Source organism: Geotrypetes seraphini, chromosome 7 (assembly GCF_902459505.1).
Source record: "Geotrypetes seraphini chromosome 7, aGeoSer1.1, whole genome shotgun sequence".
Taxonomy (NCBI): domain Eukaryota; kingdom Metazoa; phylum Chordata; class Amphibia; order Gymnophiona; family Dermophiidae; genus Geotrypetes; species Geotrypetes seraphini.
This window is the reverse complement of record NC_047090.1, coordinates 142,390,306-142,403,671: the sequence shown is the minus strand read 5'-3', so window position 1 is coordinate 142,403,671 and position 13,366 is coordinate 142,390,306. Positions and strand designations below refer to the sequence as shown.

General features: G+C 41.1%; 1 protein-coding gene across 2 annotated transcripts in view; it reads left to right on the top strand.

Annotated features, from left to right (window-relative positions):
• The window catches only part of SLC35F4 (solute carrier family 35 member F4), a 163,441-nt gene that overhangs the window by 80,373 nt on the left and 69,702 nt on the right, over positions 1–13,366 (top strand). Inside the window, exon 1 of one of the 2 annotated variants that reach the window (XM_033953519.1) lies at positions 1,828–1,929. The exons of the other annotated variant lie outside the window; for it this stretch is intronic. Coding sequence (XP_033809410.1) covers positions 1,926–1,929 — 4 coding nt within the window. The 5' untranslated portion in view covers positions 1,828–1,925. Of the gene's footprint in view, positions 1–1,827; positions 1,930–13,366 lie in introns of those variants that run through there. 2 annotated transcript variants of the gene reach the window in all.

Below are 13,366 nucleotides of genomic sequence, written 5' to 3'. Positions count from 1 at the left end.
ATTAACAAAATCACACAAAAAGCATTCTTCACCATGCGCAACCTTCGCAAAATCAGAAAATTCTTTGAAAAAGAACAATTCAGACTCATAGTCCAATACCTAGTCCTAAGTCTATTGGATTATTGCAATATCCTCTACCTTTCCTGTCCCACCTACCTAATAAAACAATTACAGACAGTGCAGAACACTGCCCTCAGAATGATCTATTCCCTTGGAAAATTTGACCACATCACCAACGCCTTCCTAGACTCACACTGGCTTCCAATACAAGCCCGCATCCAATTCAAACTATACTGCATGTTATTCAAAACATTAAACGGAACGGCACCCACCCACCTAAACAACCGTCTAAACAGGAACCTCTCAACCAGACAGAGGAGAACCCAATCCCCTTTCTCCTACCCCCCTTTTAAAGGAACTAAACGCAAAAAGATGTATGACAACTTACTAGCAACACATGCAGCTAAACTGGATCCCACTATCACCAACCTACTGACAGCTTCAACTGACCTCAAGGCTTTCCGCAAAGAAATCAAGACCCTACTATTCAAGAAATTCACCCAAACGTCCTAATCCCTCCTGTTTCTCCTCTCACCCCCTCTTAGAATCATCTCATCAAAATTGCTTTAGACCTTACGCCTTCAATTGTATTCTTTTACTGGAAAAGTCCAGCTATCTTTTTTGTTGTACTAGGACCAACTTCTTTAATTGTATTTCTCTTCCTGGAAATGTCCAGCTATCTTTCTGATGTAATCCGCTTAGAACTGCAAGGTACAGGCGGAATATAAGCATGTAATGTAATGTAATGTAATTTTGTAAGAGGTGGGACTGCCAGCTGAAGCAGGGTAGGTGTCCCTCTGGTTGAACTTCCTGAATAAGGTAGGGAGGGCTGGGGGTATCATAGGGGGCAAGGGAGCATGGGGGGGGGGAGTTGTTGAGGGGGTTGGACAATAGTAGAAGGGAGTGGGTATCCTGCTGTGTGTGTGAAGGGGTATGTTAGAGTCGGGGGATTATGTGAGCATGGCGGGAGAGACTGGTCAACTTTCCTGCTGCCAGGGTTGGGTGTCTGGAGGTTGTGTGAGTGCGGTGGTTGAAAGTGGGCATCTCTCCTGCCAATCTTCGATTTGGGGTTTGTTTGTTTTTTTGTTTTAATTTGTGTGTTGGGGGGGGGAGGTGTCTGAGCTGTCAAATCTTACTTTCCTGTCAGTGCCTGCGCCAATCAGCATTCAGGTACTGATCAGAAAGTAAGGCTAAGACAGCTCAGATCTGTTGGCAAATTTTGGCCACAAATGTGGCACAACAAGGTTAGGGAATCACTCGGCGATTAAAGAGAATAGCTTGGAGTGCTCATTTTAATATTAATGACCTCCTTGTACTACATTTGCATGGCGGTATCAGAGACTACTAGAAAATTCTTAAAAGTCGTTTTGATAATCTGCCGCTAAAATACATGCACACTAAACCTGCTGGAACTGGTTTAGGGAGCAGATTAAAGGCACATTTTAGTTTTGAGAATCTTCCCCTCAGTGTCTTTTGTTTAGTAGATAGACTGTCTCTTTGAACTTGTTCCTACCCTGAGATTTTGAACCATTTCAAAATGCTTGTGATGCAGAGGTATAACAAATTTGGGGAAAAAAAAATTGGTATTTTTATGTACTTTTAATTTAATTCATTCTACTGTACTTAAGCTTTAACTTGATATCCTGCTTTATAATGTATCACAAAGCAGTTAATGGTTTCTTGCCTCTCCTGGGGGGTTTCCGTGGCTGCAAGCCAAAAAATATATAAAACACTACTCAATTACTACCATATTCTCAATAGACAAGAGTTTGGAAACAGTTGCTATGCAACACAGAGAGGCTTTCCATCTGAAGAACAATGGAGGCAACAAGCAAGTAAAGATTTTGGGCCCCTCATCAACCTAAATGGGTAAGTTGGTCAAAAAAACTTCACCCTTGCATTACAAATATCTTCTGAAACTGTGTCTAATGACATGCAGTGTGATCTTTCTAAGGTTGAGCACTCCGTGCTTTCTGGGAATGTCTATAAAACTAGCAAACCTTCTGAAAACTGTTCAATGTCAGGACTTCACATTGATTAATGTCAATTTTTGTATTTTGTAACATTTTGCGGTCCTTTTATTAAGGTGCGCTAAATGCTAAGGCGCCCATAGAATATAATGCATACCTTAGTATTTAGCGCTCTAATCTTTAGCACACGCTAAATTGGTTAGTGTGCCTTAATAAAAGGACCCCTTTATTTTCTCTTTTTTTTAAAAAAAAAAATCTTATTTATTCTCTGTGTGCATTTATTCTCTGTGTGCAACTCTATACCCTAGAGGAGCGCAGGGAAAGGGGTGACATGATCGAGACATTCAAGTACGTCACAGGTCGTGTAGAGGTAGAAAACGATATATTCTTTCCCAAGGGACCCTCGGTCACAAGGGGGCACCCGCTCAAACTCAGAGGAGGGAAATTTAGTGGTGACATCAGGAAGTATTTCTTCACAGAAAGGGTGATAGATCACTGGAACAAACTTCCGGTGCAGGTGATCAAGGCCACCAGTGTGCTCGACTTTAAGAATAAATGGGACATCCACGTGGGATCCCTGCGACGGTCGAGTTAAGGAACTAAGTCATTAGCACTCAGACTTAATAGGGTGGGTAAATGGAGTGGGCAGACTTGATGGGCAGTGGCCCTTTTCTGCCGTCATCTTTCTATGTTTCTATGTTTCTATAGTATCTTCAGAACCATTCAATCCTTGCAGAAGTCAAATTGTCAAGATAGGTAAATCTGTATATAAGCTAAAATCTGAACTAATACTGTGCTCTAACACTTATGGATCTAGCTAAAAATGAGAAACAAAATGGATCTTTCACTTGACACAAACAAACGACATTGGAGAAATTCGGTAATGTTGGTGTGCAACTTTATTCTGCAATCATGGAAATCTGTGCGATGGCACGACATGCACCTATTTTGGCCAATATGGCTGGCCTCAGAAGCCTTATTACTAATACTACTCTTTAAGATTGTTACATTAACAGGTGCTAGAATAGATCTGTCTGTCTTTATTTCTTTCTGTCTCTCTCTCTCTCTCCTTGGCCGCTGTGTGTCTGTCTTTCTTTCTGTCTCTTTCTGTCTCTCTCTTTCCTCGGCTGTCCACCACCACCCCTTGCCTTCTCCCCCTGTAGCAGTAGCCTTTCTCCCTTCCTTTTACCTCCCCCGTGTCCAGCAGCACCCCTTCCCTGCTCCCCCTGTCCAAAAGCAGCCCTTCTCCCTTCATTTTACCTCCCCCCTGTCTAGCAGCACCTCTTCCCTGCCCCCCCTGTCCAGCAGTAGGCCTTCTCCCTTCCTTTTACCTTCCCCCTGTCCAACAGCACCTCTTCCCTGATCTCCCTATCCAGCAGAAGGCCTTCTCCTTTCCCTACTCCCCCTGTCCAGCATCCACTAGCCCGAGCAGCCTCGGGGCTTTTGCTAGGCCAGTCCACCTCGCAAATGCTCCGCAGCTGCTGTAAATGCTCCGCAGCTGCTGCATTTGCTGGTTCGGGGGTGAGAAGAGGCGTCCCGGCAGCACAGGTGTCAAACCGCCACCGCAAGTTGCCCCTCGTGCTGCAAGCTTCCCCACGCGCCAGAAATTGAATTCAGCAAGGAGACACACAGCATACATGCTTAGGGTTTTATTATAGAGGATGCTATCTTTGCATAGGTGTAGCCAAAGAACAAATAGGGAGCCTCATCAGAGTACTTGTGAAGATTCAGTATGGTTCTCTCTACACCTGCAAATGAAAATACTGTGTAGTCCTCTCTACACTTGCAAATTAACAAATATATAAAAAAAAAGCATATTAGTAATAAGGCTTCTGAGGCAGGCCATATTGGCCGAAACATGTGCATGTCGAGCCATCGCACAGATTTCCATGATTGCAGAATAAAGTTGCACACCAATATTACCGAATTTCTTTACTGTGGTTTTTTGCTTCTGCTTGGACTGTGAAGGTTTTTTCCACTGGTTTTTCTGACTGTCTTTCTCTTGACACATCATCTCCCCTAACCATTCTGTCTAGAGTAGGATTTCTCAACCCAGTTGTCAGATCATACCCAGCCAATTAGGCTTTCATAATATTCACAATGAATATGCAGAACATAGATTTGCATACAATGGAAAGAGTATACACAAACCTATCTTATGCATATTCATTATGAATATCCTGAAAACCTGACTGGTTAGGAGTGTAGGACTCGGTTGAGAACCCCTGGCCTAGACCAATCAAATATTTCAGGATACGTATAAGTATATTAGCATAGAAAGCAAAATAATGTTTCCTCATAAAATTGATGGATCTAGCTCAAACTTAAATAAAAGTTCTCATATTAATCACTTTGTCAAAAATTACAAAGACTAGCGGGACACTTGAAGTTATAGGAAAATACTTTTAAAACCAATAGGAGGAAATATTTTGTCACTCAGAGAATAGTTAATCTCTGGAATGCATTGTCAAAGGTTGTGGTACTAGCAGTTAATGTAGTTGGTTTTAAGAAAAGTTTGGACAATTTCCTGGAGAAAAAGTCCATAGTCTGTTATTGAGACACTGCTTGCCTTGGATCGGTAACATAGAATGTTGCTACTGTTTGGGGTTTTTTCAGGTACTAGTGACCTGGATTGGCCACCGTGGAGATGGGCTACTGGGCTAGGTGGACCATTGGTCTAACCCAGTAAGGCTATTCTTATTTTCTTATGAAATACAAGTTTATTAGGTGTAGCTGTAGCTAGAAAATGGCGCCTTTTCCATTGAAAATCCCTGACATCTATTTTGCGATTTGGAAACTCACCGAGGACTTTTTCTAAGGTGCGTTAGGGCTTTAACGCGTGGAATAGCGCACACTAATTTGCTGCGTGCGCTAGACCTTAATGCCAGCATTGAGCTGGCATTATTCTAGAAGTGTACCACATGGTGTAGCGCGCGGTAATTTCGTGCGTGCGCTAAAAAAGCTAGTGCACCTTAGTAAAAGGAGCCCTGAGTCTATTACTGTTTTTCCTTGACTTGTACTCTTTTTTAATGAGTTAATTTTCTATATTTTGTTTTTTATTTGAAAATATCTTTATTAAGCAGAAATAACAACATCACCAATTGCATACTGAAATAGTTATTTATTTATTTAAAAATGTATATACTGCATAAAAACTATGCGGTTTACAAAATTACATGCATACATATTAAAAATGCTAAATACAATAAAACATTAACTAACGATATCATTATTAAAACCTTCTTTTAAATTCATCCTACAAGATGGAAAGACAAAATCCCATAAAAACATTTACAGGACGGGAAAGCATTAGTAGAAAATAGCATTAGCACATGAAGAAGGCATTGATAAATAATTATGTTTTCAACATTTTCTTAAAGTTCAGTTTCCCATCACAGAATACCAAGCAGCACATTCCAGAGCTTGGCACCTGCTACAGACAGCATGGTTGCCCCAATCTTAATAATGTATCATGCCATCCCACGCCTAAATTTCCCCAATTTCACATCTCGTTTCTCCTACACCCCCCATTCAAACTCCCCCTTTGTCACATTGAAATATTAAGTTGAGCGAATAAGATATCAGAATGATTTAGACACCCTTTTATCAAGCCACATTAGGGTTTTTTTTTTATTGCCGGCCGCTGCGGTGAAAGCTCGGACACTCATATAATTCCTATGAGCGTTGAAGCTTTTATTCCAGCGGCCGACAAAAAACCTATTGCGGCTTGATTAAAGGTGGGGCCTTAAACTTGCAAATCATTCAAAACTATCAAACATACTTGGAGAGAAAGAGTGTCAAGAAAAGGTGTCCATAGTCTGAGAAATCTGTGTTTTATTTGCTGCCCTCTCAAAGCTACTGAGAGTTTCTCCATCTATAGTAGCTCATGCATCTAATTTCTCCATTCTGTTAATGTTGGTGGTGTAGGATAGATCCACTGTTGTAAGATACAGTATTTGGCAATGAGAGCTGCTTTAAGCAGGAAAAGGCCCCAAACTCTTGTACCATCAATTACAGTGGTTGCATTGTCCAACAAACAGATATGTGGTGTTGGAATCCAAACCTTATGGTACGCCACTCAAATGGTTCCAGACCTCTGTCCAGAATTGTTGAATATAAAAGCAGTCCCACACACAGTGCTTATAGGAAGCCTCAGGATTGCCACATTTTAGACAGGCCCCATCTGAGGGAAGGCCCATCTTTCTTGCTTTTGAAGGATGGATATACATGCACAATAGAAATTTGTAGTGAAGTTCTTGCAACTGTATACTCTCCACTAGTTGTGTTGCAGTGATTTTTCTGCATTTTAATGTAACAGCCAAGTAACATACTTGTATAGAAGGTGATCTAGTACAGTGTTTTTCAACCTTTTTACACCTATGGACCGGCAGAAATAAAATAATTATTCTGTGGACCGGCATCGGTCCGTGGACCGGCGGTTGAAGAACACTGGGCTAAGTTGTGGGCCAGACCCTGCCCATCTCTACCCAATCTCCACCCCAGACCCCACCCCCATAATAGTACGAATTGCACCTTGCACGTCCCGTGCCTCATCTGGAAGCCTTCCCTCTGACGTTGCAACATCAGAGAGAAGGCTTCTGGTTCAGGCGCAGGATGCCCGTAGGAGCCACTGTCCGTGGCTTTGTGCACTGAATCAGTTAGGAAGAGGGAGCTGGCTCAAAGATAACGCCGCATCGATCGCACATTGGACCAACGGTTGAAGAACACTGTTTTGGGCCTGATGCACGTGCTGGCCCTGTGGACCGGCAGGAAATTTCTGTGGACCGGCACTGGTCCGTGGACCAGTAGTTGAAGAACACTGATCTAGTACATGAAAAAATAAAGACCTTCAAGAAATATAAGAAAAACTATGGGGTCCTTTTACTATGCGGCAGTATGCACTAATGTACACTTACTGCCACTTAAAATCCGCAGAAGTGGGCTACATTCAGGATCCACATGCTAACTGAAAGCTCAATATGTGCCAACCATGTGTTAAAAAATGCACTTTCTTTTTTAGCACAGGGACGTGTTTGGGAGCAGAGAGTGAGTGTGCGATGCGCTAATCAGCACAAGGGCATAGGTGTGCGCTGACCAATTAGCACAGGAGCCCTTTCTGCCTACAAAATAGGTAGCACTAATGACCATTCGTTAATTTCAAAATTAGCACTTGGACATATAATAGGAAAAGCCAAATTGCTGTCATTTTGTAGACTTGCTAAAAAGTGACCTCAGCATGTGAGAAACCCGTATACCAAAAATAGCACAGGCTATTTAGCATGGCTTTGGAAAAGGACCCCTATAAATTCTAGAAACACTTGAGTCCAAAATACCAAACTGAAGACATTTCTAAGAGAAATAGAGAAAATGCAATGAAATTATACCTACGCTGAACTCAATAATTATATTAAGGACAGCTAAGCATCACTAGATATTTCAAGTGAGACCAAAGAAATCTGCAAAGGGCGGTGATTAGTGATCAGAAAGGCAGAAGAGAAGGTTGTAAATATTTCAGAGACTGAAATCTAATAACATGTTTGCAGAGGAACTGAAGAAAAACAGTAGCCCCCAATTGTAAAATCCCAGGATGCATAAGCAAAAAGTGCTTTTGTTTTTTTCTGGGTATCTCTGGATACATCTAGAAAAATTCTGATCTTACAATTTAGAAAAAGCTTATCTCAATTCTCAGGTTTTTTGACTGAAAGAAGTTAAGTACTGTACGGCCTGACCCCCAAGTACATAACGGACCTTTTCGCATTTTCTAATAACAAACTCAAGAGAAACACACATCCAAAACTCATTTCCCCTCCAGTTAGAGGCTGCAAAATGAAAAAACACCATGAACACCTTCTCTCTCACCAAGCAGTCCTATGGGGCAAAGACCTAGACCAACTGCTTTCGCCCACTACATATGGGGAATTCAGGAAACGCCTAAAAACATACCTGTTCCAGAAATACCTAAACAATTGACCCGCTCTCCCTCTCCCTCCCCCCTCCCTATTCCACCTGAACTTACAGCACTGTTATAAATATAATCTGTTATCTTCATCTTATCGTAACTTTACGTTGCTATTTATCCCCAACAGGTCCTGTCGGACATTACCTACTAAAATGTACATATTACATTTTCGCTCAGCAAATTGTATTTCTATACTATTGCCTCCTGAGGTCTCTGAGCTCTGTATTTCCTCTGAATATCTACTTATTGTATTTCGCTGAATGTCCAGCACTCTTGATTGTAAACCACCTAGAAGTCGCAAGATTGCGGCGGTATAGAAGAATAAAGTTATTATTATTATTAATATACATGAGCAAATAGAGGCATGTTTTTCACAGGTATGCCAAGTAGCTCACTCAAATAATGCTTCAGCATATCTTTTGCAGAAATCTTAACAGTATGGAGAAATTCTATAAACCTTGTTATTATTTCTGGTAAAATTCTCCAAAGATTCATATTGTCTATACAGATTTGTAATATCTTTAATAATATTATTCTGTAGAACCTGACCCTCTTCCACTGACTTCTCCGACATATTCATTCAAAGACTTCAAATCTAAGGAGTCTTTTTCAAATTTAGGGGTCCTTTTACTAAAGCGCGCTAGCCGATTTAGCACGCGCTAAATGCTAACGCGTCCATAGACTATAATGGACGTGTTAGCATTTAGCGCGTGCATTAAATTAACTATCACACCTTAGTAAAAGGACCTCTTAGTTTTCAACTGCTGTGCTCTCAAGTTCAAACTGTTTATCTGAAGAATTAGAGTTTTTCCTGAATCTACAATCAATTCCCAAATTGTTTCCGCAGTTATAACAGAAAGTCTACCATTCAAGATTTTGGCAAAGGAATACCTATGTTCCCAACAGTAAACATTTTAAAATCAGATGAACGAATGTTTACCAGGGGCTTCACTAGTCAACACTAGTGCTGCCTGATTCAGGGAAAAAATTCAATTCAATTCGATTTGGCCTATTGAATTGATTTTGCAATTCAATTCACTTTTCCTGCCCAATAGGGCGTTGTTTTTTTCCCAAACGTCCTGGTGGGTTTATTTTGTAGGCTCTTCACCCACCCCAGCCCTCTTTGCCCTCTCCAGCACCTTGCCAGCACAGTAGTATAAACAAAAAATACTTTTCCTTTCTCTGTTAGGTCCTAGCTCATGCTCCCTGTCTGATACCAGCTCTGGCAGGACACATTTCAAATCTTACATATTGTAATCACAAAAAATAAAATTATTTTTTCTACCTTTTGTTGTCTGGTCATTTTATTATTCAAATCATGTTGGTCCCAGGCTCTGGTTTTTGTTTGTCTTCTGTTAACTTGCTTGCCAAGGTTTCCTTCCCATTTGACATTTTCTTCTTTCTCCGTGCTCACCATCCATCTTCTATCTCTGTACCTTCCCTTCCACTGCCATATCCAACATCTCTTTCCCACTGTCTACCATCTCTCTCTCCCTGCCTTGTGCCCTGGGTCAAACCTCTCTATTCCCCTCCATGCAGCATATCTCCCTTCCTCCCCTCCATTATCATGTGTAACATTTCTTTCTCCCCATGCACCATCTCTCCCTGTCCTCTACCCTATGTCCAACATTTCTACCTCTCTCTTCTCCATGCATATCTCTCTTCCCTCCACCATGTTATCTATATTATCACCCTTGTTATTCAATATATTCTGAAGCCCCCTTGCTCTGAGAATTCAGGAGCATCAGATTAAATGCTATGTTTATGCCAATGACATTTTTATTGATATCCACTCAAACTTGTTTAGACATGATCGACAAATGGATTTCACAAAATAAATTAATTCTGAATCCTAAGAAAACTACTGGTATATGGATTACTGGTTCTTCACAATCTCCGGCAGTGTCTCCTCTACTGCAATCTCTTACTGTACAACTTCAAAATTCTATGAAATATTTGGGAGTCTATTTAGATGCAGCTTTGACTTTTCATCCCCAGTTGGTTTCAGTAGTTAGATCTTGTTTCTATTCTTTATGCATGATACGCTCTATACCAGTGGTTCTCAATCCTGTTCTAGGGTCCCCCAGTCAGTTGGGTTTTCAAGATATCCCTAATGAATATGCATGAGAGAGCTTTGCATATAATGGAGGAGACAGGCATGCAAATATGTCTTATGCATATTCATTAGGGATATCTTGAAAACCCAACTGGCTGGGCATCCCCTAGGACAGGGTTGAGAACCACTGCTCTATACGATTGTATATAGATACTTCCTGCTACGAATCTCATTTATGCATTGGCTACTTAAAAACTGGATTACTATAATATTATCTATAATGGACTTCCTCAGGTTTCTCTTAAGAAATTCCAGACAGTTCAAAATACTGCCATTAGAGTTATTACAAATGCTCCGTTGTTTAGGGAATATTACTGGCTTATGATAAAAATTAGGCTGATGTACAAAGCATTCACTTTGGCATTTAAAGTATTGACCAGTGGGGCAGCCTGAATATCTTGCAAAATTACTGGTTAACATAAGAACATAAGAATTGCCGGAACTTGTCTAACTTTGTCTTGAATCCCGGGAGGGTGTTTTTCCCTATGACAGACTCCGGAAGAACGTTCCAGTTTTCTACCACTCTCTGGGTGAAGAAGAACTTCCTTACGTTTGTACGGAATCTATCACCTTTCAACTCCCCAGAACTCCCCAGAACCTTGTGTTCATCAACTTTAAATAGATTGACATTACCATCTATTGATTTGGCTAGATTAAAATCGACTGAAAACTCTGCCTTTTTTGCATCGGTCCCATATTTATGGAACTCTCTTCCAAATGAATTTCACTGTGAGTGTACCTATATTAAATTTAGAGCTTCTTTAAAAACTTATTTATTTGGATTGGCATTTCCTGCTTAGTTTCGATTTTATAATATACGGTTTAATCTTTAGTTGGGTATTGGATCCTACAGCAACTGAAGGATCATATTTTTTTTCTCTCCCTTTCTTTATATCTGTACTACAGTTATTGCCATTTTTTTCCTTTTTAATTGATGTACACCGCTCTGATGTCACAATAAAGAGCGGTATATAAATACTAATAAACATATCTTCCCCTCACCCCTTTCTACCTCTATAGCATCTCTCCCTTTCACTTCTCCATCCCATCTTCACCAATTCTTCCTCTCTCCTCTTTCCATCTCTCTTGTCCCCCATGCAGCAGTTTTCCTCCTTCCTATTCATCTCCCTGTGCAGCAGTTTTTCATCCCTCCTATTCCCCTATGCAGCACCTCCTGACTGACCCCCCCCCTCCCTTTGGGCCTCCTAAAGTAGCAGCAATAACCGGCTTGGAAGAAGCAGCATGATGAACAGGCTTCTTGCGGACTGCCTGCCAGGGCTTCCCTCTGTTGCATCATCAGTGACGTCATCAGTGATGCAGCAGAGGGAAGGACCTGGCGGAGCAGGCCAGGAGAAGTCTGTTCACTGTTCTGCTTCTGCCAAGCCAGTCACCGTCACCGCTGCTGCTACTTTAGGATGCCCAGAAGTATATCAGGAGTCAGGACTCACTGAATTGGTGAGTCCAATTTTTTTTAGACAGTGAATCAACTCAAATCGGCGAATCAGGCAGCACTAATCATACCTTCAAACCTCTGAGCCTATTGCATAATGTATCTATTCTTGATGTCCAGATGTTGCATATTTTCTTGCTTCCTATCAATTCCAATATTTCCTGGTAGGAGCACCAAGAAAGCCAGAATTGGAGAGCTTCAAAGTTGTAATTGTATGGGGGGTGGGGGGTGGGGGATGGGGAAAAGGGTTGCACTCTCAGATCAGGACTCAGATTGGTATCTGGCCCCAGAAAGACCTCAGGCTCTCTATTATCTTTGGCATCTCAAGCAGGCTTCCACCCAGTCCCGCAAATGTTTCTCTGCACAAAATCATTCACTGGGCTTGGCAACAAGACAATTCCCTGATGAGAGGGTTAAACAGGAATCCTTTCCTGATGCTTGCCCACAATGAAGAAAACTGTTACAGGAAACAGCAGAGAATAACAGTTCATCATGTATAAGTTGCCATTTTGGAGCCCTTAAATAATTTCTTGATTTGTAGTCTGAATCTTGTGTAGGATGCCAATGAGATAATTGTGGTGCTCTTGATCTTCTGTCTCTACTACTATTTATCATTTCTATAGCACTGAAAGATATACGCAGCGCTGTACATTTAACATGTGATAGATGGTCCCTGCTAAGAAGAGGTTACAATCTAATTTGGACAGGCAGGACATATAAGGGTTGGGGAGGTTCTAGCAGAGAGAATTATAGGATGGACATAGGTATCTTGTGGTGAGTAGGAATTAGGATTGATTTGATTTATTTTTACAAGATATAGGCATCTAACTTTCTCCCTCCTTTACAAAGCCTCACTAGCGTTTTTAGCGCCGGCTGCAGCGGTAACAGCTCAGATCTATGATTGTTGGAGCTGTTACTATGGCAGCCGGCGCTAAAAATGCTAGTAAAGGAGGGGGTTTAAGCCTTCTGGCAGTGTTCAAGGCCCATTTAAAAGCCCACATCTTCGAGGCTGCTTTCAACTCCTAACTCCTCTCACCTTGGGTTCTGCATTCCTAACCCTGTATGTCATGTCTGTCTGTCCATGTTAGATTGTAAGCTCTTCCGAGTAGGGACCCTCTATTAAATGTCAAAATGTACAGCGCTGCGTATGCCTTTTTAGTTCTATATAAGTGATAAATAATAGTATTAGTAGTGTTTAAAAACTGTCCATTCTTCCTGTAGGTAAAAGTATAAGCACATGACATGTTGAGGTAAGGGGTAACTCTGTAAAGAGGGTATCAACATTTAGGGGTCATGAATGTGCCTAACGTACCAGAATGCCAGCACATACACACATAAAAACTCTTTATTCCTGTGCAGCTCAGCTGAATTATTCTTTTATTGCCTGTAAATATCAGAAAAGATAGTAAAACTGATATAGTTTGAACAGAAAACCAATACAAGTATATCTGTAGTGAGTGCTTATCTTCTAGAGAGATTGTAATGTGTAGCTGAAAACATTCATGGGAACAATTTTCAAACAGTCCACACTTGGATAAAACCTGTGGTTACCATACATACAATTTGGAGAAAAAAAAATGCAGCTAGAAATGTTGCACGGTGGGGGGGGGGGGGATTGCATTTGCTTGTCAAAGAGGATAGGTCACACTTACAGTTCAGCTTCTGAGAAAAATATGTACTTGCAGTTGTGTGACAAACATATTAGTTCAGATGGGGTCAGCCCCACCTTCACTAAATCTTCATGTTGAATTATGACAAAATTAAAAGCAGCTACAGTTCAATGGTGACAAGTGGTTTTTTTTGTTGTTAAC